This window comes from Notamacropus eugenii, chromosome 7 (assembly GCF_028372415.1).
Source record: "Notamacropus eugenii isolate mMacEug1 chromosome 7, mMacEug1.pri_v2, whole genome shotgun sequence".
NCBI classification, from domain to species: domain Eukaryota; kingdom Metazoa; phylum Chordata; class Mammalia; order Diprotodontia; family Macropodidae; genus Notamacropus; species Notamacropus eugenii.
The window spans coordinates 169,051,770-169,079,213 of NC_092878.1; the positions used below are offsets into that span (position 1 = coordinate 169,051,770).

General features: G+C 47.7%; 1 protein-coding gene across 2 annotated transcripts in view; it reads right to left on the reverse strand.

Moving 5' to 3' along the window:
- MICU3 (mitochondrial calcium uptake family member 3) overlaps positions 1–27,444 on the reverse strand; it is a 78,800-nt gene that overhangs the window by 2,080 nt on the left and 49,276 nt on the right. The window contains exons 8-15 of one of the 2 annotated variants that reach the window (XR_011970820.1): positions 26,096–26,134; positions 22,483–22,572; positions 15,318–15,418; positions 10,408–10,579; positions 6,421–6,529; positions 3,325–3,482; positions 2,397–2,465; positions 1,358–1,481 (exon numbers count right to left, since the gene is read on the reverse strand). Coding sequence is in view for 1 of the 2 variants with exons in the window: in XM_072625659.1 (XP_072481760.1) it covers positions 2,397–2,465; positions 3,325–3,482; positions 6,421–6,529; positions 10,408–10,579; positions 15,318–15,418; positions 22,483–22,572; positions 26,096–26,134 (738 nt within the window). In the remaining variant the exon portion in view is untranslated. The remainder of the gene's footprint in view (positions 1–1,357; positions 1,482–2,396; positions 2,466–3,324; positions 3,483–6,420; positions 6,530–10,407; positions 10,580–15,317; positions 15,419–22,482; positions 22,573–26,095; positions 26,135–27,444) is intronic. The other variant, XM_072625659.1, reaches the window with a different exon arrangement.

The following is a 27,444-nucleotide window of genomic DNA, read 5'->3' on the forward strand; positions in this document are numbered from 1 at the left end:
TGTTTGTTACGAAGAGACGGTTTGAGAAGAGCACTGGGGACGTGACACTGGAAGCCAGAAGACCCAGGTCTTTATGACTCCCCCCAGATGCTCTATGACCCTTAGCTGCCTTAGCAACATCTCCAGCAGCTGGTCATTCCTCCTCCACTGATCCACCGCACAAACCACTTTGGGGGAATCCTCTTAACCTGGTTTTTTCTTACCCACAGGTCAAACTGTTTTCTTACCTATGTCCTGTGGGGTCAGCCTCTCCTCCCCAGGAGGGCCCTTCCCATTCGAGGAAGGCTGTCCTCACTGCCCACCTCCGCTCCCCTAGCTCTCTCCTCTTTTCTAGGCTAAACATCTCAGAATCCCTCAGCTGACTAGTGAGATGGGTCCAAAAAGACGAGATGCTGAATGTTGGCACAGCATAGTAATTGATGCCAGAGCACTCTCTCAAAGCCAGCCGGGTTCCCTCTCTCTTGTTCTGACCTGCCTGGCCTCCCCTTTGGTATGGCACACTGTGGATGGGCACATCCATTAGACCTGATGGCTCTCTGGGGGACATCTTGGGGTCTCTCCCTGAGGACTCCTGCTCTCCTCTGGGTCATCACGCTGTGCTAATAACACCCTTCACTTCTGAGGCTTCCTTCCTGACTGGACAGCTCAGGTCCAGGCGGTGCTTTTTCCTGCATTTATCTCCCAGTGGCCACATGGAACACCAGAGTGGGTTTACTGCCTGGCCTGTGTCCACCAGGGCCTCAGGCAATCAGATCCACTGCTGTTAGTGATGCTGATGGGCCACACCACAGGATGACCTGGGGCTTATCAAGTATTTTCTGGGCAACAACAAAGTCCTCTCCTTCTCAAGCAAGCACACTTGAGACACCTGTTTGGAAAACCGATTCTTTCCCAGCTTACCTGGGAAAAGGTACCTAGCTCCCTAGCAATGGGGAAGAAAGCCCCCCATAGCCTGTAAGAAGGAGGAGGTTGGGATGAGGGTGAGATACTGCCCAATGACTTTGGGTAATGTCAGGAGCTGGGGCTGCTCCTTCCTCCATTGGGGCAGACCCTTGGCTGGGTGCTGGGCACTGGGCACTGAGAGAGGAGACCCTACTGTAGCCCTCTGCCTCCCAGCCAGAAGAGGCTGCTGAAGGGGGTCCCTGAGGACTGAGAGAGTCCCTCAAATAAAGACCAGGGGCTCCTGTTTCTTTTGCCAGATCCATCACTGTAACAACAATCGTGGACAAGTACTTGGCTGAGATTAGGATGGCCAAGTGAGGCAGTGGAAAAAGCACTGAGTTAGTCCTGGGTTCAAATCCTGGCCATGCCACTGTCAGCCACAAGATTTTGGGTAGCTAACTCCTCTTATCCTTACCTTTCTCCCTATGGCATGAGGACAATGATACCTGCCCTGTCCAACACTGCAATGTGGCAGAGTCCAACCAAAACATGCTCTGGAAACATCCAGGATTATTGGCTTGTGAACCTTCCTAGACAACCTGAAAAACACAGTATGGGAAGCAGACCACAAAAGTAGACTTGTGTCTGCAAATCTCAGATGAATAGGACCCCTAGAACCTTGGATCACCCCGGATATCAGTGATCATGAAACTGGGCTGCATCCTAGGCTCAGTGGCCTGATGAGAAAAGTCCAGAAGGATATCCCAGATCAGGTTAGTAAGTATTTCTACAGGCCTCTGTACATGGACCACAGGCTCATCGCCAAGCCTCCTTGGGCCTCGAGGGGCATGGACTCAGTAGTCTCTGAGACTCCCTCCAGCTCCCAAACTGCATGTGCCAGGGAGGGCATGCAAGGAAAAGATCAACCTGTGCTTACTCCTTCAGGAAACTGGACTCATGGATTTTTGAAAGATTTTTTAATGAGAGTGGAAACAAACACAGTTTTCTTGTTTGCACACTCAGTTGATTGGAGCAGCCCTTCCCAAAACACTGTGGCTAGTTGGGTCTTAGCCAAAGATGAATTTTAAGTGGGTCGGGCCAACAGACCAACCTTTAGGTATGGACATCGGCAGTGTCTCTTAGTTGAAGAGACATCCTGCCAATGGAATCTCAGCATTTTACACCCAAAGGTGGGGCAGTCATCTAATTCCCTTCCAAGGTTTCCTTGGTTTTCACTTTGGGTTGTCCCCTGCATGGTCAGAGGTGACCAGCTCTGCAGTGCTAAGCCTCTGTGTATTCAGCCAGGCTGGGTGGACCTCAGACAACAGGCACTGAGGTCCAGTGCTTGCCTACAGCTCCTGTGGGGATCATGGCCACGCCCCCTGGAGAGGGCAGGATGAATCAGCCTTAGACTGGAAAGCAGAGCAATAAATGGGGCTCATGTATGGGAGGCAGCACCTGGTATGGTCAAGGTGTGGGTTGGCCCGTCCACGAACACTGACAAGTGAACATACCTATCTGCTGTGGAGTTCCCTCTTCAGGCAGGATTTGAAGGTGGGGTACCTCTGAAGCGTCTTGTAGCCCTGGGGAGGAGGTGATGGAAAAGGGAGCCGGAGCAGACCACCAGGCAAGAGACCCAAGAACCGGGGCAGGAAAAGACAAAGCAAAGAGGGTCAGTGGTGAAGGGCAGAGGTTCTGGCTGAGAAACCGGGTCCTCCGTTTTTACAGCCCATGCTCCTCCCCCAACACTCCCCCAACATCAGGCGCCTGACTGGAGAAACCACATGGCCACCGACACAGGGCCGTTTCTGATTCCTACCACTGTCAATGGACGAGTTTAGTTCACCAAGAAGAATCCTTTCTTGGTTACTTCATAAAGCCCCGACTCTTCTCTTTCCTTCTGTATTGCTGGTGCCCCCACAAAGGTGTCTGTGGGGCATCTGCCCCCTGACCCCTGCTCCACAGCCACTTCTGAGACCCACTTCTCAGGGAGGGGGAGGAGAGACAGGGAGAGAGACAGAGGGGGAGGGAAAGAAAAAAGGGGGAGAGACAGTGACAGGGGGAGAAAGTGAGGAGGGAGAAGGGGGAGACACAGACAGAGAGGGAGGTGGGGGAGTGGGATATTCATTCTTGTCTGCAGACCCATGACTGGGGACAGTGAGAGGCAGAGCACAGCCTCTCTCAGGTCATGGAATGGGAATAATCGGACCCAGACACAGAGAAGAGGAACTTGTTTCTGGGGCTCCAGTTAGCAGCTCTTCATTGGCCCCCTGACCTGCTGGGCCCCGGGTCTCCTCATGCATCCCTCCCAGCATCTTTCCAGCACAAACCTGGCCTTTGCCAAGACGGCCTTCACTGTCCTACAGCTAAGTCCACTCAATCCAGGGCTTCTCAGTGGTCAAAGGCTCCCGGACCCTCCCTGAAGGGGCCCTCTCTCCTTACCCGGAATCCTCTCTGCAGCCGGTCTTTCATGATGCCGATGAATTCTTTGTAACTCAGTTGATCATCTTTGTCCACATCAAAAATCTTGAAGATGGTGTTGACCAGATGGGGTGAGAGCTTCAGGCCGGTTGCCACATAGACGGCACGCTTGAATTCATCTAGGCAGAGGGTAGGGACAAGGGCAGAATTGTTCTGCCTGAGATGGGGAAGAACCGCCCCCTCCACCCTCTGCTGCTCAGACTCTTCCCACTCTTTATTTAGGGGCGCAGCTCAGTGCCAACACCCCTCCTGGTCCCTTCGGGTCTTCTTGGGATGAGTGTGTACTTGTGTGCTCGCCACCTGTGCGCCTGGGCTCCTGCAGCTGGACTGGGGAAGAACAAAGGTGTTGGAGGCCCCTGGCTGCCCTGCAGGCCCAGAAGGGACCCTCTGCCCAGAGGATAGCAAGGCTAAGGGCCACGCCTTCTTTAGTCATTTCAGCCTCAGAGCTCCTGGGAGGCAGGACCTGTGTACATCCTTGTCCCCATTTGAGCTGAAGAAATGGAGGCTTGGGGAGGTCCGGTCACTTGCCCAGAATCATCCAGGGAATGAATGTCAGAGGTGGGTCTGAAGCCGGATCTCCCTGGCTTCCAGGCCAGTCCTCCTCCACTCTCAGGGCCTGGCCCAGGGGGTCCTTGGGAAAGAAGCCCGGTTTGAGTGGAACCATAGGGCCCTCAGAGCATCGGAGAATCAGTCGAGAAGCAGTTCTCCCCTTCTTGCTCTCTGCCTGTCCTCCTCTGGCACTCTATCTCTGCCCGTGTCTGTCTCTGTCTCTCATAAAATTAGAGTATTAAAGCATAAAATAGACTTTGAGTTCTTGTGATGTGCAAGCCTGGGTCATCCTCAGGGCGTAGTGGGGCAGAGCTGGATGGGAACCCATCTAGCCCAACTCCATCATTTTACAGAGAAGGAAACGAAGGTCAGGGATGGTGGCTGTGAAATGATTTCCCCAAGGTCATAATGGTGAGGAGCATCAGAGTCAGAATTTGTACCCGGGTACACGTGGTACCATGGACAGAGCACAGGGCCTGGAGGATGGAAAACCCAAGTTCAAATCTAGCCTCAGACACTGACTAGCTGGGTGACCCTGAGCCAGTCACTTAGCCTCAGTCTGCCTCAGTTTTCTCATTTGTAAAGTGTGGCTGATAAGAGCACCATCCTCTTTGTAAAGTGCTTAGCCCACAGCCTGTCACAAGGGAGTGATATATAAATGTTTCTTTGCTTCCCTCCTTCCTATGATTCCAGAAGCAGGGTTCTTCTCATGACACAAGTGATGCGGGAGATATGGGTGTGAACAATAATAAAAACGCCTAGCCTGTACATAGCCCCTACTGTGTGCCAGGCTCTGTGCTGAGCACTTTACACATGGGATTTCATTGGGTGACATCCCTGCCTTCAAGTACCGTCTGGGGTGGGAGCGGGTAGAACAGGACACAGGCCAGGCAGGCACAGGCACAGGGCACAGCTTGTTTGAGCCTGACTGTGGGCCCTCCAGGGCGGGGCTATCTTCTACCTTTCTTTGTTTGGCACATAATAGGCACTTAATGTTTATTGATTGACTGACCCAAGTAACTATAATAAAAGGTACTTTCAGTGCCGGAGGAGGAGCTCACACAAATAGCTTCAGTAAGTCAAAGGAGGGAGAGATCACTTTTAGTTGGGGAAAATCAAGGAACACTTCCTGGAGGAAAGAGTTGAGCTGCATACAGAAGGATGGATGAGTACGAATAATATAAGAATGTCAGATTTGGAGTTGGAAGACTTGAAATAATGTCTGTGTATCTATCTATCTATCTATCTATCTATCTATCTATCTATCTATCTATCTATCTATTCATGTATGTACATAAAACTTTGTGATCCTGCTGGCCTTATTATCAATATTTGCTAGTAACATTGATCCCGGTTCTGCCACTAATTAACTGAGGCCACCTCTGAGATCTTGACCAAGTCTTGGGACTCAGTTTTGTCATCTGGGGTTGGGTCAGATAATTTACCCTTTTTAATGGGAGTGGGGCCATTCCAGCAGGAGGGCCTGGGGAATGAGGAGCACAGAGCACCCAGAGATTCCATGGCTGGGCATTTCTTCAAGGCGGTCAGAGAAAGGAAGAGAAGCCTTCCTCTTCAGTCCCACACATGTTCAAGTGGGACTTTTCTGTGACAGCAAAGATCTGGAAACAAAGTGGGTGCCCTTCTGTTGGGGAATGAAAGTAATGGCAACCCAAGGAACTGGGGGAAATGACAAATGTGCAGAATTCTGTGAATGGATACGGAGAATCGAGGCAGCGTCAGCAGGCCAACAAAACACCCAGACACAACGACTTCAAATATTATGTAGTATAACAATGACTGGGCTGGCCCCAGGGAAGGGATGATAAGGAAGGACTTCCGTCCTGCTGCAGAGATGGGTGACTCCCAGGGTGAAGTACTGCTGGGCAGTGGCCTACTCAGGCCATGGCTCTGGCAGGTGCTGCTGCTGAATTGTTTAAAAAAATAACTCAGGTACAGGAGAAGGCTCACTGTGGAGTCCCTCCCCCCTATCTATTTGGCCAAAAACAGGAATCAATGACACTCTTTAAAACATTGATGAAGCAGGAGGATAGTGAAGACAGGCTGTAATAGGCCCTGGCCTCTGCAATGTGTTTTCTTAAGGAGCCAGGAAGATGCCCCCATGTGCTGTGCATCAGGTTCCGGAAATGTTCGGTTTAACAAGAGGTGGCTTGTTCTAAACATAAAAGAGACAAGTGGTGCTCTGGAACGCCAAAGGCAGCCCTTAAAGGCAGATCTGGGGAGCTCTGCTGGAGGGGGGCTTTGTGGCATTGCTCCAGCACTCAACTGCACCAGCGCTCTTTCCATCCCCAGTCCCCTGCATTTCCTTGCGCATTCTCTCTCCTTCTTTCTGTCTCTCTGTCTCTTTCTCTTCAGCGCTCTTTCTAGTTGCTCTCACTTCACTGAAGCGTGAAAGTGAGGACTTTGGCTTTGCAGTATATAAACCAGTGCTATTTCTGCTAGGTTTCAAAACATCCCTAGAGTGTTTTACTTGAGAAGAGAGGCACCTACCTTGCCCTATGGAGCGACTGGCAAAGTTGTACATGTTCAGTGCGATGGCAAAATCCTCCAAGTTGTTCAGAAACTGGAAGAAGGACCGGAATTCATCAAATGTGATGCCCTGTTAAAATGAATACTGGTCACTGGCCTCGTTGCTACAAGGGTGATGGCTGGTGTCCCATCAGTGCACCAGCCCCGACAGCAGGGACAGGCCTACGCAGGCCTTGCCCACCTTCCCACATCATGGACTTCAAAAGCAGACATTTTCAAGGTAGAACACTTTGAACCTCTTGCACCTTCTTATTCAAAATGGAATGGGAAGCTCTTTCCACATATTTCTGTTAGCTCATGGTGGATGAAAATGTTTTCAGAACGTTTGACTGAAACCAGCAAAACTGTTTTGTAAGTGACGCAACCAAAATGATTCAATGAAAATTGAATGATTAATAACAATTTAAAAATACGTGCCACTGATGTTAATATTTAACTTTGAAAGAAAATGTGTTGGCTGTTAAGAAATGATCAAGTCAGGTGATTTCTTAAGATTCATTTGAAAATTCTCACCTGTACACATAGCTTTATGTCACAGGTTAATGATAAAGCAAGATTAAAATCAGCACTTGTCTCATTCATCGAACATTTAAAATACTCAAGGGATGTCCCACAGGCATTTCAAACTCAAAACGCCCACCTTTCCCTGTCAAAATCAGCTCCCTCCAAAGCAGGAGAAACTGAGAGGAAAAGGTGATGTGAATTGAAAAGTGTGATTCCCTATCACTACATCTTCAGTCACAGAACTTGTAAGTCACACTCTTGGGGCAGTGGTGCCTTAGGGGTCATCAGCATTAGAACCAGGGCACCAGTGGAGTCTTGAAATGGTTGATCCTATTTACCTGCCGGACTGGTCCCCTGTCACCTTCCAAGATGATGCTACCTTCTGATTCTTTTGTGGTTTGTTTTACATGGAATGCTGAAATATGGAAGGATGAGGAACTGGAGGGGTTGGAGGAAGGTGAGGCATTGGGTAGAAGTGAGTTTAATGCTATTGCCACTATCAGAAAGATGCCAAGCCTAGAGGCCTGTATTGGGCTACCTGAGTCTTTCCTACCTCACCTCCGAGGTCTTCGGCTGGCCACGCCGGATGCACGTATGAGAGAAAGGACGTTCCAGAGTTGAACAGGGGTTGAGCTTTATTACAGGGTCTGGGTTACAAATGCAGGGGGGTCTTCCTTAGGAGGAAGAGGGGGAGATTTCCTAAGGAGGCTAAGCTTAAGGGATTGGAAGTAGAAGTACAAGCGGGGAGAGAGGGGGAGGGGAGAGAGGAAAGAAAAGAAGCGGAGTCCTACTGTCCTCTTAGGCTCCACACGTGCTAAGAGAGAGCTTTCTGGCTTCCTCAATCCTACTTAATCTTCAGCCACACAGTTTGCATCTCAATACCGTGCTGTTAGGTAACTAGGTGTGCTCCAATCTGGGACGACCTCGAGGGCAGGGAGACTCCACCCATCACGTATCTCCAGGGGAGAGGCGGAAATACCCGAGCTAGCCGAGCTAGCTCAGTCTGACCTTCTCGAACCCCCACTGTTCATGGAGGGCCTCGTAAGACTCTAAGATTTAGAAGTCCCACTTTTACCCGCCCGAGACCGTCCACACGGAATTGAGCTTCCAATCCCAACAGAAAGACAACTTGCTTTGGGGCACAGGAAAGCCCAAGATGGAGCCCAAGCCTGATGAGGACATGGGCCTCCCATCACCCCAGCCCCACCATGTCTAGAGGAAGGCTTTAACCCAGACTGAGTCCACACTTGTGGGCTGCTGTCTCCAAAAGCATCCCAAAGGCCAAGGAGAACAGAGAGCCAGGTAAGATATCCATGAGGAAGGTGGAAGGTAGAAGGGGGCAGTGTGCTCTTGTGACTTAGAAGGCTCAAAGACAGTCTTATCATCATATTGCTAGCACTCAGGTGTGCCTCCAAGTGACTTCCACGCTTTTACTCCTGTTATGTGGGCGTCATTTAGAGGCTTTAAGACCCTGGCACAATGAGTCAGTAATGCTGAAACTCTCCTCTTCAAACCCAAACCATCCATTGCTGCTCCCCCAAGGGACTGTGGGAATGAAGGAACCAACTCTTGCCTCTGGGAAGGAGTCATTTCTGTGCCTGCCCCCAGACCCTTGAGGGTCTCTCAGCTAAGGCTCCAGTCCCAGCTGGAAGGGCTGGTGCACCAAGAGGAGCTGGTAGTATGAGTCCCATGATGAGAAGACCGCCTGAAAGCTGCTCTGGAGCTTTGTCTGCCCTGAGCAATGGACCCTGCTGTCAGTAGGTACTGACGCATTCCATTTGTTATCATGCCCATCGTGCCAGAGACACACAGGGGCTCCTGCCCAGTGGGCTGGAACCATCAGAACAGGATGCCGAGACCTGGCGTGTCAGCGTTTGGTGGGAGCAAACTCCACCAATCAGGGCTTCATTTATTGTTTTCTTGATTGTCCAGACTAAGAAAATGGCGGAGGAAAGGCTAATAATGTCAATTAAATTTAAAAGCGTGCCCTGCACACATCCTTGTTTTCTTTCAGAGAGCTGGTGGTTCAACACAGATCAGCACACTCTTGCAGACCCAAAATGATGATCTAAATATACGGCAAAGCCCCGAGGGAAGCAAAGGAAGGGATCTACTCTTAAAACACCACCTCCAAACGCATTCCCAGCAACTTCCCCGGGATGGCCCCGTGCCCGCGGTCAGAAGGCTCCCAGCGCTTCCTGTCTGTCACATAGCAACGTCTCCATTGTTACCAGGAGGACTTTGAATGATCTGGGGTCGGGTATTACTCGTGTTCTTCGATTAAAACGATAGTTGTTTTTTATACTAAATTTATCAGGAAGATTCTTTAAGGGAAGTGAAGCGGTCTCGGGAGGTGAATCGACCACTTTGTCCACTTAAACTTTCTGGAGTCCGCGTGCCAATAAAAAGCAAAGCTCAGTTTGAAGCCCAGCGCAGCACGATGCTGGGGGCTTGGGCAAGTTAACCCGGCTTCCTGAAGTGCTCAGGTGAATCCTAGATAATATCTGGTGAACGCAACGGTTCAACCCAAAGCGACTCCCGCAAAATCCACACTGCCTAGTTTTCCGCTAGGAGAAAGGCCGATGCCCAGGAGGTCAGACTGGGCAGGGTACCACGTGCCCCCTTCCCTCAGAAGAGCTGCCTACACGGCTGCTGGGACTGAACAGAGGAAGTTTGTCCGCGGGCTTTCAAGGCCCCAAGGCCTCTTCACCAGATCCTTGCCCAAACACCACCAGAAGGAGCAGACCCCACGCATTCCCCCTTTGAAAGTGGCCCTAGTCACCCCCTCCTGTGGGGCTGCCCTGAGCTTTCAATGCCCCTCCAGGGTTTTCTTGCTCCGAAACTTCCGATCCTGTCTACTTGTAATTCAACAAAGGGACAAACCAGCGTCTGGCTTTCGACCCACCGGCCCCCTTGTGAAAAGCTCCTTTCAACCAGGATAAGACTCCTCACTCATCACTGAGAATGACCTTTTAATGACGCCACTTCTGGACGTGAATAAAGTGGGCCCTAAGAGACAAGAGGCCCTCAGACTCCTATTTGGGAGAAGCGCCATTGCGCCCGAGGCGGGCGCAGCCGAGCTCTCGGAACACAGAGTCTGGACCGGCCAAGGATCCCCAGCTGTTTTTCCGAGCACCTGACTGGGAGGACTGAGAACTTTCCGACATTATTTTCAGCAGGGAGTTTCACCACATTCTCCCCATCCCCACTCCACAGCGTTCTAGGCTCAAGGTTAAACAAGAAATAGACAAGAACCTTCTGTGAGCGTGTGCGTGTGTGTGTATGTGGGCATTCTCCGTGTGAATGTGCGCGGGTGGCTGAACGTGTGCGTACACGTATGTGTATGTGCATGCATCGGGTGTGCGGCGTGGGCAACGCACAAAATCAGAGGCGGCCGCTGTGGTGGGTATTTCCAACAAGAGAATAAAGGATAATCCGAAATACCTTTTCTTCTATCATATTGTAGCGAACATTGTCCAGAAACACAGTTGTGTTTTCCACATTTGTATACCGCAAGAGAATGCGGGCGAAGTCTTCTTCACTGATAGTGTTCATGCCGTTGGAGTAGGAAAGAAACTCTATTTCCAGAACCTCTGTTTGCAGGTTGTCCATAAACCTAGGAAACAAATGGAATGGAAAAAAGGAGCATGGACATTAAGACTCTGGATAACAGGTAACAACCCGTTGCTACCCTGTTTGGAAACAACATATCTGGAAACCTAGGAAGATGCATTCATCGAGAAGAAACTTCTTCTCCCTTCCCAGGCCTTTTTAAACCAAGCCCAGTAAAACGTCTCTTTTTTTGGATTTTTAAAAAGTGCTGCTGGTTTGAGGAAATCTCACCTACTATAATAGTGGGCAAGAGCTAAGTTTATTAATTATACAGAGGCACTGAAAAGCACATGGTTTCTGAATACCTAGGAAATGAAAAGACCTACTTATTGCCTTTTTATAAATAAATTTACATCACATTAGGTTTACCGAATATGTATTCTAAAACCACTTTAATTTGGTGAGTATCTCTTTTGTCCATTGCCCTGAATTGGTGAGGCCACAAGGAGGCCCAGAAAGGTAGACTCGAAATGAAAAGTTCCACTCTTTTAATAGGTCTTTGGAAGATGTCACTGTGGCCAGGATTACAAGGTGTAGGATAACAACAATGAAGTAAATCTCTGGGTAATCATCAGGCTCACGGTGGGTGTGTCTCAGTTTAGGAAATCTAAAGAAGAGGATCTTTGCTATTTGGAGAGGTAGTGAAAGGCCCTGAGGCTGCAGACCTTCCCAGGGCTGCACCACTGGAGGGGCTGCAACCTCCACACCATCATGGAGACACTGAAACATTTAAAGATAAGATCTGGTCAGAGAAGGGACCACTGCCCTCCTCAGCCACTCTGGCCTGCCTCATTGCTCATCCTCTCCTTCCTCTGATGCAGGAGGACGTTGCCTGTGACACTCTGGGCTTGCGTGTATCTCTGCACCAGAGAACAACTCCCCCGAGAAAGTTCAGATTTTGCTGGGTTCCGTTCTGCAGCTCCAGGGATGCCCCCGGGGCCGTGGTGTGTGGCCCATAGCTTTGGAGAGTGGAGTGCAGGATGCCCTGTGTTATGCCATATTTGATCGAGCTCTGTCCCTGTGGTGGCCTTGACCAGCCAAGGCTTGGAGAGGCAAAGACAAAATCGAAACCATGGCAGCCCTCAAGAAGCTCATCTTTTATGGGAAAAATCCCATGTCCACATCTGGTGTGTATATGGGAATAAATGTGAAAAGAGTAAATATAAATGCCCACACGGGGGCCTGCGGGAGGGCTCTGGCCGTCATGTAGAGAGCAGGGTTTCCACTGGGGGTGGGGAGGGAGGGGCTTGTGTGATGAACAGAAACTGGCCAGTTTGCTGGATCCCTGAGGTGGGAGGCAGAGTCCCCATACAGCGAGGCTAGAAAGAGGGGCTGAGGTCACAGTGTAGTGGGCTGTAAAAGTCAAAGAGAGGAGTCCCCATTATGTTGCCAAAACAATAGGGAGGCTCTGGAGTTTATGGAGTCAGATCTGTGCTCAGGCAGCAGTGTGCAGGATGGAATGATGTGAGGGGGAGGCTGAATGAGAGGGGCAGGTTGTTGTCCTGGACTCTCCTGGACAGCAGGCAGTCTCTTTGTATCTACAGTCCCTGGCACACAGTAGGTGCTTAATAAATATCTGCTGACTGACTATCCATGAGCAATTAATATTCTTCCAATGATTTTGCTTTCTATTTCCACGAACAGGATTTGATAGCTGTATTTGTATCGTTCCTTTGTGTATCATGGTAGGTGGATTCCCGATGTTTTATACATCCTGCAGTTATTTTAAATGGATCTACTTTTTCTATCTTTTCCTGATGGATTTTGTTGGCAACATACAATAATGCCGATGATTTCTTTTAATTTGTTTTATATATAACAACTTTGCTGATATCGTAGCTTCTTTGTCACCAAGTGAACAACACATTAGCCATGGTCTGGAAATCCGCATCTCTTTCTCCACCACTGCCTTCTTCACCAGCTGTTACCATCCCAAATTAAATTTTCTCTTCAGCATTCCTTGCCTTCAATGAATTGGTAATAGTGAGGACAATTCAACCTGCTTCCTCATGTTTCGTCCTTCAGTTTTCTGCCTGTGACTTGATGTAATTATTGGCAATTCATTTTAGACTCCTCCTGAAAGTGCCACTTGTGCCATTTTGTTCACGCACTTGGACAAGTCTCAAGAGCCTCTTGGCTAAGTCTCGTATGGAGGAAGGTGAGAGGCCTCTTGGCTGTGGTGGGCCGGTGAGCAGAGAGCTGGCTGCTTCAGTGTCTCCTCATTGGCGCCTTCTTCCTCTGTCTCTCTTTATGCCATCCTTACAAGGACAAGTAGCTTGTTCCTCTTAGCGATCCAACTCTCTCTTCTTCAGCAAGAGCCTCCAATCTCTTTCCCAGCGCTAATTGTAGAACTGTCCTTTTCCTTCCTACTTTTCCCCTCTTCAGAAACCTCTCTCTTGCACCACAGACCTCTTTTTACCCATGAAAGCCTTCCTCCTGTTACTCTGGGAGCCCTAAGGACCTGGAGTCTGCAGAGATAGATGAGCCTAGAGCTGGAGCACAGACAACAGTCATCTGACTGCAGCAGAAAAACAAGTATCGTAAATGATACAAGCCCTTGAAAATGTTCCTCTATGGTTCACAATGGTTAAGATGCTCAGTCTTGTTGCTTGTAGCCACTTATGGATGTTTATGCCACGACACTGAACACCAGGTTAAATTTTGTATAATTTACTCCCTCCTCCACACTCCAGCAATTCACTTCATCAATTGACTCAGCCTGCCTATCAATTCTGCTGACATTTTTAAAAGTTGTATTGCCGTGCCTGGTTTTGCCAACGACCTTTTGCTTATCCTTCTTGACTGGGTTTCTTCAGGCTCCTCTCCCTATTCCTCCATAATCCACTTCTACTCTCGTTAATGGTCCCTGACCTGGTTTCCCTTATAAGTATAATTTCGACCCATATCTGGGACTACAGATTGTCCTTCAAATTGTCTTTCAGTGCCTCTCATCCCTCTCCCCTCCCCCCGCTTCCTGCCCCATACAATTTTGCCACTTTTCTCCTCTTCAAATTCAACATCTTATCTCCTTCACTGGTCCAAAACCTCCAATTCACCCTCATGATTTCCTTCCACCTTTTCATCTTACTCATCCCCTTTCCCAGCCCCATAGAAGCCACAAGCAGATGTATTCTACTTCAGTATTTCTCAGTGTGATATTCAGTGATGGATGACATCTTTGTTACTTCACAATTAACTGAAAAATGCTGAGGATGTAAAACCCCCTTGTGTTTACTGTTTGTTGGTTATGAACAAAATACCACCTTAGAGACTATCTTACAACAAAGCATCTCTCATGTTTACATCAAAATCCCTCCAGACTCCTCAGAAGACAGAACTACAGGAACAGCCCTGTGTTGTGGTCCTCTCACAATCCCCATCAGGCAAGGTGTCGAGCAGGGTGATGGATGCTGGGCAAAGTTATTTGCCACATAGTGGAGGACAGCCAGTGCAGGGTGCAGGTGTGTTAGGGCTTCTCTGTGAATGCTGAGCTCCTCCAAGAGCTTCTGTTTGGGAGGGCCTCATGCTGATTGCACAAAGCCCCAGGGCATGTTCTGGTCTCCTGGAGGGGAGGGTTCTGTGATCACTCAAAGGAGCAGAATGGCCAGCTGCACCGGAATACCAAGTAGATCAGTACTATCTATTGCTGAGTTTTCAGCACGCAGGTTAGACGGCCCCTCTAGGGCTCGATAGCAGAGATAGCACACTTGGAAAATAGAGTGGGCCTACAGGTGAACTGGAGAGGAGCTGGCAAAGCTCGTTTCCCATCAAAGGAAAGGCCCATCTTTTCACCAATAGTATCATCACAGAGTTGCCATAGGGCAAGACAAAGAATATAACTGCATCCAAAGAATTAAAAATGAGTCTAGCACTGAGGGCCCTGAGAGGTGTGTGGTGAGTGCAAACAATGAAGGTGCAGAAGAAGGGCAGGAATGGTGCCATCCGGAAGCTGGGGGGAGGTCACTTGGCGAGATGGAGGGATGATGGGCAGGCATCCATGGGGCTCCACTGGTTCCTGGGAGAAGGTGAGTGAAGCTTCCAGAAAATCAGTGCTCTCTGGTTGTGTGCATACAGGCCTGGGCATGACAGACTGGGATCTGTGTTCTGGGGAGATCAGGGATCCATTTGGGTCTTGGTGGGTGTGGCTTCACAGGCCTCCAAATTAAAATGATGATGTCCTCAAGGTTTATCAGCAGATGTGAGGCAGTCCCCAGAGCCACAGGAGCGTTGGCAATTTAAGGCCTGATTCTCCCTTAGGTATGAATTCCATCCCTTGACAGGATATTATAAAGGCAATGGTAGAAATGAATGATTCGTATCATCGTGCAACATTAGGACTGTTTTTATTCAAACATCAAAAAGGCTATGGTCTTATGCTGATGGTTACCATCTATGGTTCTGAGTTATATTTATTTAAATAAAGATCACGGACATTAAGATGTCTGCTAATGACAAAAGGAAAGCATTGGCCTTGTGGGCACGTTTAAGGCTAAAACTTTTAAAGCCTTTTCAGGTTCCCTGCCCCGCCCCCCTTTTTAATAGTTTAGGGCATTGAGGACTCAGACTTGGGGTTGGGGAGCTTGGGGCTGGTTCTGCCACTAGCTTACTGCTTGGCCTTTAGCAGGCCATTTTCCTTACCTATAAAATGAGGAATGGTGCTACATAATCACTAAGGTCTCTTTAGGCACTAATTAAGTACTTAAAATCTACATTTGTCATTCTAAGCATAAATTAAATCTTACCTGTAAAAGTCTTCAAAGTTGAGCTCAGCTTTGCCTTTCTTTCCAAAAAAGTGCACAAGCAGCGTTGTATCTGACACCAAATTCGTGATGTCATCAGCTCGCTTCAAATAGTACAATAAAAAACTTAGTTTTAGTAAAAAAAAATCAGCAGAACATAGAGATTCTTCTGTATTCCTTAGATAAAAACATACAAATACATGTATAAAACATTCAAAACAGCTACACGTTCATTAGGACCACATGAACCACATGGAAAGGAGAATGAAGCCAAAACATTTCAAAATAACACGAAAAGGAATCACTAGTTCAATGGGAGTCTGAGCGTCTTACGCCCAATAACTTTAGAAGCGTACTAACAGTGGTGAGCTTCACTGAAAAGGGCATCATCAGGGATGTATAGTGATAAAAAAGGAACATGGGGCAGAGACAGAGACCGAAACAGAGAGAGGAGAGACAAGAGACAGGAGAGAGCTGGCCTCCCAGTCAGGAAGGGCCCCATCTGATCCCACCTCTGACATATAATGGGTGGCCATGATCAACTCAATCTCCCGGGGCCCCAGACCATTCTCTAAAATTATAAATTGCAAAGCAGGTGCCATCTTGTATCCAACGAAATCATAGGTCTACTTTAAAAAAAACAGCTAAGGTCTTTGGTACAATCTTTAATGACTAATTTTTTTAAGTGGTCATTTCCAAAATATGCCTTTAGGTTGCATCTGCGTTCAATATATTAACTAGAACAGTTGACAGTTCCTTCCACAATTTGGTTGAGTGTTTTCTGTTCAAGCAGAGACTCTGGTTTCCCTAGTTCAGGGGCTTTCTAAAGAGCCAAATTTCCCAACAATGAGATACGACTGAGAACTCTTCAGTCCATAAAAGATTCTCCAAAGGGCTGTTCTTATATCAGGAGAGCAAGCTATGCTAGTGCATACCTGAACTCTTCCTTGGTACTCTCATGGTACTTTGGTGAGATGTTCAACAGAAAAACTCAATGATGCTAATGTTGTCTTGTACCTTTTTTAGAAAAGCAATTTCAACCTTATTCCAAAGCAAGTTTGTATCCAGTCCATTTTTCAGAAGAGCAACACAGTTTTGGAAATCAATCCTGCACCAGTTCAATGGAAACTATGAATTCTGTCAAATGAGATTTCAGGAATGTAATCTAGTCACTGTGCCCTTGTTGCCAGTATCCTGCAGAGTCAGAAGGCCTTGCCAACGTGTGAAGACCACTTTATCTTTTGTCTACTTCATGTTCTGTCAAGGCCAAACAAAAGTATGGCCTACAAGAGAACCTTCTAGTGATAGTACATGGGAAATCTGAATAGATACATGCAAAATCCCCCAAACACACTTTTAAAAAATCAGTGACAAATGGGAGAGCTTGATAGGAATATATTAGATGAGGGGGAATAACTATGTTACAGTTATTATAGTGTAATCTATTATTCTGAAGAGATTTAAGAGAAATTAAAGAATTTAAATGAATAGCTTTTTCTTTGGACTTAGGAAAATTTCCCCAATTCCCACAATATTATCTACTCAGTGTGCCTGCTAGGGATGGATCAGTTATATTGTAGGGCTGTTAGGAAACGTCTTCCTCCCCTAAAAAGTATTTGATGAAATTTCCTAAGCAGAGATGTATACTTTGGCTTAACAACATACTCTAGAAAAGGCAATGAGCCATGGAAAAGTTAACACAGTACACTAACTATTAATTTTTGTTGCCATTGCTTAGTCATTTCGGTTGTGTTCTACTCTTTGTGACTGGCAACGATACTGGAGTGTTTTGCACGTCCTTTTCCAGCTTTTTTTTTACAGATGAAGAAACTGAAGCCAGCAGGGCAAAGTGACTTGCCCTTACACAGCTAGTAAGTATCTAAGTCTGGATTTGAACTCAAGTCTTTCATCTCCAAACCAGGAACTCTATCCACTGCACCACCTAATACCACAGTGTAAATTAACAGGTCAGTGAGGTCAGTTGTTCTTTGGAGAACTGGAGCTTTGACCAGGTGGGGTTTCGAGTGGGTGGGCAATCATTAAACGGGATTTGGAAGCCAGGGACGCTGAAAGTGGGTGCTTGGGAACAGAAAAGGAAGCAGGAGGACCCTGAAGGCAGCCTTCACCCACTTGACATTTCTGAGCATCCAAGAATTTTATCAAGTTAGCAAAAGGTTGTTGAACAAGAACAAGCACGAGATAGCGCTCTGGTTTAATTTTGATAATAATAATATGGATTTCTTATGTGGTACACTGTCATTTAAGCCTTTTTAATGGTAGTACCAATGAAGAGCAACCTAGGTCTGAAAATCTGTTGTGTTTCCTTAAAATCTGAGATTACATGAACACTGAAACTCAGTGAGCTCAGAAACACCGATGGCTGAATCATGCTTTTCCCTGAGTGGTGGAGTCCTCCATTTCAGGACAATAATACACTGAAATGTAGATGGCTTTATTTTAGACAACTTTTCAACAATGACCTCATTGAACCAGTTTTTCTCATGGCTCCAAATCAGATCAGATCTTTCTTTACAGGCTTTCATCATCAAAATCTTATTAGATTTAGGTTGCATTTATCCAGCTAATCCAGATCTACAGGGCCATGAGCTCCAGTTTGACATCAGGGAAAAAAAAAAGGAGCAAATGGAAATGGTGAAAACACTTTTTCATCCCGTGAAACAGAGCACAGTTCAGAGTCACTGAAAACTAGCCTCACGTCTCAATACCCTCCCATCATTATATAACTTGAATCTCATAAAGGGTGAGACAAAACCAGGGGCTTGAGCCCTTTGATTCCCCGGCTTGTTGTTAGAAGAAAATGAATTCAGGTGTTTTCATAACAAAAAGACACCAAAGCCACAAAAGAACTCCAGATGCTATTTTCACTGAAGGGGATTATCTCACTTTGCTTTGATCTGATTTCCGTAAAATAATTGCAATACAGGCAGGTCCCATCCTACAAAGGTATACGTAGGCTCTCTATATTTTTGAGTCAAATTCTAGTGCATAAATGAAAGTAACCAAGAGACTTTTGAACACAGACGGTGACTTTACAGGTTTTTATCCATTCAGATTAACTGGTTTTATCAATGAAATTTGTCTGAGAAATGATCAATGAAGAAATCCTCCAAACTCTGACAGGAGAGAACTGGACCTCTGAACAGGACCTGGACTTTCAGTATGGCTCCGACTGGAACCCTGCAAAGCCCATGGTAAAAACAGTTGGTGTGCCCCTTTCTGTTACAATTTAAATACAGGGCTTTAGGAAATTACAGTATGTAGCTGCATTTAAGGGGACATGCTTTAACCTGTGGGACACCTAAATCTAGGCAAAAAAAAAAAATAATGAGCTTATTAAAACAGGGCTCTGATGGGCCTCTCCAAATCAATAGGGTTACACCTACTTTTGGGCCTAGAGCCTGGAGCAGATTACTATGCAAATTTGTCAACAATACTGAAAAATAATTACCTGGAAAATCTGAATTGATTTGTGATTTGTAATGAATAAAAATGTGATTATGAGCAGGTTTCCAAGTCTTTGCTTTGAACAAGTGGAGAGCCTGAAACAACTCAGTGGTGCACACCAGCTTGGTATTGGGGTCCATGACTCTAACAAGGCAGCTAAATGGCTTTTCAGGGATTATGATCCTCTAAAACTCAATGTGATTTGGCTGGGAAATGCAAGCTTTCTCCTTGTGGCCCCCCAGAAGCTTCATTTCTCCATAAAGTCCAGGAACTTTGGCTCACAGGTTTGCCTTCCTTACCCCCAACCAGCTGGACATGGTGGAGCCAGGCTCATGGGGGATGGCAGGCCTACCAGAGTATGCGTTCTGCAGAGCAGGCAGGAAGGGGCTGCCAGACTCCTCACAAAGAGGCTTCTTTGACATTAGACTTTTCCATATTAAAACCTCCAAATTTTTTCTTCCAAAATGATTTCTGAAAAACTGCTGAGAAGAGCTGAATACTGAACATTAGAGAGGGTTGCTATTGGGGAAGGAGGGCGAGGCCCTTGACTGGGGAGTGGCAGCAGTGCCCTGGCCAAGGGACAAGCCCCAGGTCTGAGAGCCTGTCTGGCTGGGGAGCCTACTTGTTTGCCCCCTTTGGTAGTAAGGTCAGGAGGAGGTGGCTAGGACCAGAGGGAGGTAGATGTGGCCAGGGCGCTGAAGTTGGAGTCAGCATAGTTCTGGATAGGGGACTGACTATTCCTAAAGTTTTTGACTTCCAAAGGGGCATACCCATAGCCTCTTGGTTCATGGAAACAGGATTTCCCCCCAACAGTGCACTGTTCCAGTGTGTTTGGCCTTCATTGCCAAAGAAGACCATGCCATCAGAGAAATAATGACATGACTTGCACTTGACTTTGTTTTGAGTGAGGGAGGGCTGTGCAGGTCACTAGCCTCACTTCTCCAGAGCCACCTGAATCCAGTGACCAGATCAGGATGACTGGAGATGATGCAGGATGAGGCAATTGCGGTTAAGTGATCTGCCCAAGGTCATACAGCTAGTGAGTGTCAAGTGTCTGAGGTGAGATTTGAACAGGTCCTCCTGACTCCTGCACTGGTGCTTTATCCACTGCACCACTTAGCTGCCCCACTGTTCCAGTAATGAAAGGAAAAAGCAACAGCAGAGTGATAGGGTTAGACTGAATTTCATTGGGGCAGGAACTCCTGGGAAGGGTAAGCTCAATGCCCCACGGTCTCTGGAGCAGTGATCACTTCTCAGTGGGGTCAGATCGAGGACTGGAACCCAGGCCTCATCTGCTCTGCTGCACACGAGAGCATTCCATAGGTGGCACACTTTTTCATCAGGCTAAAGCATTATCTTCTCCAGACTTTTGCCCTGAATGCTTAGATTCCACCATTCCCTGAAGGGTGAAGTTTGTCGACAGGTCACTCCCACATCCTTTCCTGCTCTTATGCCCAGTCTGGGCTTTCTGACAATCTCACCCCTCTCCCTGCCAGCCCAGCCTGGGCAAAGCTCTCATGCCCCCAGAGAACAACTGACTGCATTGAGCTGCTCATTCATCCTGTGGTATGAAGGATTGACAATCTACGTTAACATGGCTCCTTGTATTTTTAAGAGTAGGTTGTTAACAAAGTATGGATCTCTGCTAGCGCAATTTCAGCAGTTACATATTTGAGGGAGGGGCCCTTCAAGACGGCCTTCAGTGTTACTAGTCTGTCTCCCACAGCGGTGAAATGATCGGGATTTTCCTTTTATTCTGTAGCCCAGAGTAAATTTACCCATTTTCTTTTTTTATTTAATGTTCATTTTCTACTCCAAACTCATTCTCTGCCACCATTCTTTCCCCACTCATTGAGAAAGGAAGAAACATTATACTCATTATAATGAAGCCATGCAAAACATATTTCCATGTTATCTATGTCCTGGAAAAAAAGCAAGAAAAAATAAAGGAAGCAAACCCAAACAGAGCCAACAAACAAGCTTCGATGGGCTTTCTGCGAGGATGCGGGCACCGTTTACGTCGTGGTCCTTCGAGCTGAGGCGGCTCCCGGCGCTGATCCCGCCGTTGGCCATCCCACAACGCGGCTGAGCTCTGGTCGCCTGATTCGCTCACTTCATTTTTTTTTCAGTTCATATACGTCTTCCCCGGCTTCTCTGAACCCATCCTCTTCATCGTCTCTCACACACCATTCCCCTCCATTTTCAGCTCTTTAGCAGGAGCTGCTGCACCAAGACCTCCCCTTTCCCTTTGACGGCTTCAGGACACAGACCTCGCAGGCCTCTTGCTGGGTCAGATGACGCGCACGGTTTTATTGCCCCTGGGGTCTCGTTCCAAATCATTCTCCAGAATGGCTGGACCCATTTTCTTTCTTGACTGTCTTTTAGTTCCCCTTATGCTGGCTGCGTGTCGTATCTGCATGTCCCAGAATCACAGCTAGAAGGCACTTCACAATCCTCTTTCCCATTCCTCTCATACGAGGAGATGGAGACATTCGGTGAACTTGCCCAAAGTCTCATCCAGACTCAGATGGTTGAGCTGAGACTCTTATTAATTAATTAAAGGGTGCCCCCCTCCCTTGTCTAACTCTAAGTGCTGAGGCTAAGGTGGTGGGCTCCATATTGGCGGGGTGATGACGGATGGCAGTGTGCATACTTGGCCAAGGCAGGGGCGGGTCCTGAAGCTTCCACTGACCAGCACGGGAAAAGAAAGCGGTGGAGGGACGGAGCCATGCTGGATGTGCTGCCTGGAGGCAGGGACCACTGAACCAAGCTGCCCTGGGATGGGTAAGAGCCCCAAAGAGTGGGCATCCTTAGAGACAAAAGGAGACGCCCAATGCCCAATGCATTACCTCAGCAGCTGCCCAGCATGGGTTTGCTAATGCCGCCAAGACAGCATTCTTTGGGGGCAGAAGGTGTCTTTCACATCACCAGTTGGAGGGCATCATTGTCCAGTACCTAAGCATTTAGAGTCTGAAAAATGCTCTTGGTTTGGGGAGCTGAGCTAAGTCAGAAATTCTTTTGCATACTTGTAAACTTCTTTTGCAGAGATGACCTTATTCTTTAAAGGGAGAATTTGTGAGGATTTCAGTCAGGGAAGCTGTTTATCACCGATTCCGAGTCATCTCTTTTCTGACAAACTAAATAAAAGAATGTCAGCAATGTGTAAAATTCAAGTTTAAAAAAGGCATAGATCAAAGTTAAAAACCAGAACCAAAACAAGACATTTTACAAGTGTCCAACAAGGATCAGGCCATTGTCAGAGGTGATGGTTCCTATAGCACACGCTAAAGGAAATCACGAAACAATGAACTCATTGACTCTTTTCCCTTTTGAGAAGGACTACATGCATCATTTTATCATCTTCATTCTTACTAAGTGAAACAGAAATGCCTAACAAGTGGTTCTCAAACCTTTTAGTCTCAGGACTATTTACCCTTAAAAATGACCAAAGACTCCAAAGCTTTTGCTCCTATCTACTAAAAACCACTACATTCAACGAGAAGTCTTCCTATTATTATGAACACAGTTTTGACCCCACACACCCCCATGAAAGGGTCTTGGGGATGTTGGACTACACTCTGAGAACCCCTGGTCTACACACAGTGAGTTTTTAATTCCACCACTGATTCTGAAATGAAATGAGGACTAAGTTAATAAAATGACAAACAGTGGCTGGACTGGTGGGTCCAGGTTTTTCTGATACCTCAGCGAGGTCTGAAAAGAGGGCTTGGCTTGTGTTCCGTCTCAGCGTGTCCCAGTAGCTTCTGGAGATGAGTTCTCCTGTTTTAAGCACCTGTAGAAGTTTCAAGAGGCACAATTGAAATATAAAGTGGAATTTCCAAGAATGACAGCTCCCACTCTCGAAAACTCTTCTAACCAACAAGAGAAGAAAACCACGCTAACTCAGCCTTTAGTTGGGGGCTGCCCAGAACGCTCTTCTATTGCCCTGCTGATTAACCTGCAGGACTTTCAGTGGTGTTCCTTTTTGATTACCTGGCTGGACGCAAAAAGAATCAGCCCCTCCTTCTTTTAATATGAGTATGACAAGAAGCATCATTGCTAGTCAGGTGTGACTGAAGGAAGCCTGGAGAGTAGGGTGTCACAAGCTGGTGACAAATGTGCCTCACTAGAGGGATTCTCTAAGGGATCCTCCTAATGTGAGGGATCCCAGCTGATCCTCAGAGAATCCATTTTCTAAGTCAGCCTCTGTAGGAAGAAATTCTGCACCTTCCAGGGGGTAGAAGATTGCATTCTTGGCCAAAGTCCCCTGGCCATCTCCCTTGCTGCAGACCCACGGAGGAGTCCCACTGAGAAGAGCTGGCGTTAGTCAGTCTGAATAGGCCTCTGACTCCGACAGGCTGGGCAGGTCGCAGAGCCCCTCAGATCTCCCTCAGACCGCAGACATGAACACAAGGCGCTGATTGGTGGGGCACAGGTCAGAACACACATGCACACACATGTATGGAAAATACACAGACATGCATGTACACATACATATACATACAGAAAGGATGACAATGGTGACGTGTCCTTTATGTTGGGGTAAAACTGGAAAGATTTCACCAGATCTCTGGGGCGTTTGTTGCTGCTGTGTTTGTGTGCTTACCCTGAGAGTGTCCCCCCAAAAGCCCCGCTTGGATGCTTCACCCCAGTCCAGAGGCCCCGTGGGGCACTTGAAGACGGGGACAGAAGGTCCAAAGGGGAGGGAGAGGCCCCTTTAAGTGCAGGCTGGGGAATGATGGCAGATAGTTCAGAGAGGGTCATCCCTGGATAAGTGACAGGCTGGTGAATTCTTTAAGCCACAGAAATGCCTGAGAATTTTTGGTACAGGGGGAAGGGAGCTGCTATCTGTGCCAGTGGAGGGAAAGCATCTTTGCAGTGCTGAAGTAGGAGGGGTACTGTCCCTTCCCCCAAAGCTTGTAGGTTGTATTAAAAAGGATGTAGTGTCCAGAATCAGGGTGTGATCAGGGTTCTGCTCTGCCCTGCCCTGTGCCCAACGGGGTACTGTGCTCAGTCCTGCGCATCCCAGTCTCAAGGTGGGCATGTCCTTAGTGCACTGGTCAGGAAGATAGGAAGCCTTGAGATTACGTGATGTGAAGACTGAAGGATCTGGGACAGCAAGCCTAAAAGCCACGATTTTCTAACAGCTGACTGTCTGCTGTGTATCAGAGACGTTGCCCTTACTCTACCTGGCTCCAAACCAGCAGAGTTTACGGGGACATGAGTCTGATTAGATAACATGGGCTGCCTTGGGAGGGAGCAGATTCCCCTTATCTGAAGTTCTCAAACACAGGCTGGGCACCTCTCCACTGATGGAGAGTTTTGTAGAGGAGAGTTTCTCTTTAGGCATAGAGGGGTAGAAGACTGCGAGTCTGGGATTGCCCAGCACTGAAGACCCTGTCCATCCTTATGGTGATCATGGTACAATGGCATGGATAAACATATCTGACATTGAGCGGGGAGAACCATGGGAGGTTTGAAGAAAGACAAAAGAAGAGTTGCCTTTGGTACTGGGGATGATGAACCAATTAACAAGGAATGGAACACTGAAGGGCCTCAGAGACTACATAACAAATGCTGAGCTGGCCCAGCCAGCGTGGCTTTATGCCTTCTTCCCTCGCTCTGGGAGCCTTCGAGTAGGAGTGGAGGACGAGGATGGGGGGAGAAATCCAAAGATGGGTTTGGCAAAGCATGACCAGCAGGAGGAGAAGGGCCTGAGGACTTGGAGAGGCAGAGGAGAGGACAGTGTAGAGATGACCTGATGGGTTCACAAGGGGGTGCAACCAGTTTGGAAAAACCAAAGGCTGCATCAAGGCTACTGAGCCTCAGTCTGATGAGCAGCCTCATGGGATGCAATGCTTGTCTGGCAGGAAGAGGTACATTCAGCATTGTCTCTCTCTGGGGGGTCCCTGCCCCAGTACTGACTCTCTACCCTGCCCTCCAACCTGAGTACAATATCTGAAAGTGGCAATCAATTAAGAACAGTAAAATCATAAAGTTACTAGAAAGTCCCAAGCAGAACATGTTTAAAAACTCTTGGAATGTCTTTGTATTTGCTTTCTGGATCTAAAAGAGACATCCTTGTGTGCCTGTACTTTACAGAACTCATCGCTTCTTTCTCAGCAAAAACTCCCTCACTGTGAAACAACAAATTGATATAAACTAATTAGCTAAGTCAAATATGCATTCCATTTTAGCATCATCTTGTCTGAGATCATGCAAGGTAAATCTTCTCTTTAAACCATATCCCATACATTAGAATGAAGACTTATGCCTTGGTTTAGTTTAAAATCAGAGAGAGACAACCTTCTCTGCTCTTCACATTGGCTCCATCAAGATGCATGCTTCTGTGAGGGTGATGAGGAGGAAGACACTGTGTGAGTCACACTCTGGATTCTGGGCCCCAGTTGCTTCCTAGAATGCCTTGGGAGTCCTTTTCAGCATGGTGGCAGGTTCATTGGGGAAATGAAAGGGCCTCTGGTCTGACACTGAGGGCTGTTGTGATACAAATTCAGTGGCCTTGTAGTCCTGGGAAATGGGCCATCCTGTGTGGGGCAGCTGGGGATTGCTCAAAGACTGCTGGGTTTGTTTGTTTTTTTTAACTGTGGCATCTGAGACAGTGCAAAGAGATTATGCATCTCAGTACTTGCTAGAACATGTCCTTGAATGCGATACTTCTATTGCCTGGCCTGGCCAATGGTGTCTGGTTAAACACAGAAAGACCAAAGGACAGACAAGTTCTCCACCTGCCAGCTCTCCAATACTGCTGGGTCAGCAACAAGAGATTTAGGACAAAGAGCAGGAGGAATTCACTGAAGACCACCCTGATGATCAGCCCACACACCTCCTCAGTCTATCAGTCAGCCAGGAACTGTGGGGTCTGGCCAAGGGGCCACAGTGCACCTCCTGGGCATTGTGTACTTTGTGAAGGTAACAAGTTGGGAGAAGATGAGAGGACTAGATTCAGCATAAGGGGAATGGGGAATCAAGAAGCTCGTTTGTATGAATTCTGAATTTGCAAATCCCTTGGACAATTCATGCTGTGAAGTATTCCTTTCCTATTCTTCCCATTGCTACTCTCCCACTCCCCAGACACTTCTCTTAGGAGGTGACCTTTTCCCTTTGAGTAGTCAGATAGAGACAACTTTCTGTCCTTAGTATAATCACCCAGTCCTTAAAGGGGCAGCCTAGAAGTTAGGAGAGGCCCCTTTCTATAAGGAAACACCCTCCTCCCATCTCCCATCCCCCAGAGCCCCTCTGCCCCCAGCCCGGTGAGATCCAGAAACATAAAGAACATCGAGAGGGTTGGTACATACATTATTAGGAGAGGCATGGAGTCCATAAAGTTGCACACGCTGACACACAGCACAAAGGGCCAAAGGAAGGGTCACATTTCAGAACAGCAACAGGAAAAGGAAAGATGACAAAAGAGTCTGTTAGGAATCAGGGTGAGTCATTCAGCTCCATTCTACACTCAGCAGACCCAGTCCAAAGATGGATGACCCTCAACACTGTAGGGTCGGGACTTGTCTTTCCTCCTTCTCTTGCTCCGCTGTGGGCAAACTCCTAAAGCTGGACTGGCTTTGAATCCCATGTGGCCTCAGCAGGCTGCAGCTCTGGGACTCACAGCACTGTCATTAAGAATGGGGGAATGCTTCAGTGCATCTGGGAACTCAGGATGAGTTGGGAACAGCCTGCATGGACATTTGGGAGCTGGTATGCTTTCTGAAGAAGTGGTAGCATTAACAACGCACCAAGGGGGAGCTTCAGGCCATCTGAATCAATGTTTGATGTGGACTCTGTCTCTAAGGCTTTCCCAGCTTAGCCAAAAACACTCGAGGAGTCCAGAAAACTGTAGACTTTGGGAACTGGGGATTTGCACCGACCAGGACAGGGCCAGTGGGAGAACAGTTTACCCTTGTGTCCTCTCTACAGAAAAGTTTGCTAACCATCCAACAATATATACAAGACTTGGTAGGGGGTACTCAGCTACTTGGGATGGACAGTGGCCTGGAGCAGATAGGAAGGGCAGAGACAATTCGATTCTGAGCCAGCCAATTGAGGGCCAAGTCCCAGGTCTGACACTCCCTCTCGGGCCATTTGCTACTCTCTGGGTGGCATTTATAAAACGAGGGGGCTGCATTTTAAGATTGGCCAATGTCCCTTCAGCTCAGCCCCAGGATATGATGAAGAGGGTAGACTTTGGAAATGACAATGTTTCCATTCAGCATTAGAGACATTTATTAAATGCAAAGCTCTGTGCTAGGGGACCTTGAGGACATAAGGCAGAAACAAAAGAGCCCTTGTACTCAGGGGTGGGAAGTGAGGGGCTGCCAGCGCATATAGAGAAGAAGGGAAAGAGCACACACAACAGCAGGGGAAGAAAAGCCTTCCTTAGTAGGGGAAGGCCCCTGAGCGGAGCAGGAAAGGGAGCTAGGGATTCCAGATGTGGCTAAGGAGGGAGAGCATGGTAGGAACGTATAGGAATGCCTGTACATAGTGATGGGCTGTAGACTATCCAGGTCAGGAAACAGCAGGCAGGACCACTTTCTTGGAATGTGGAGGACCTGAAGGGGAACAACATGGATTGTGGAGGAAACAAGCAGAAGCCAGAGATAGACTAGTTACTAGGGTGGGACTCTCTTTCCCCATGTAGACCCAGATG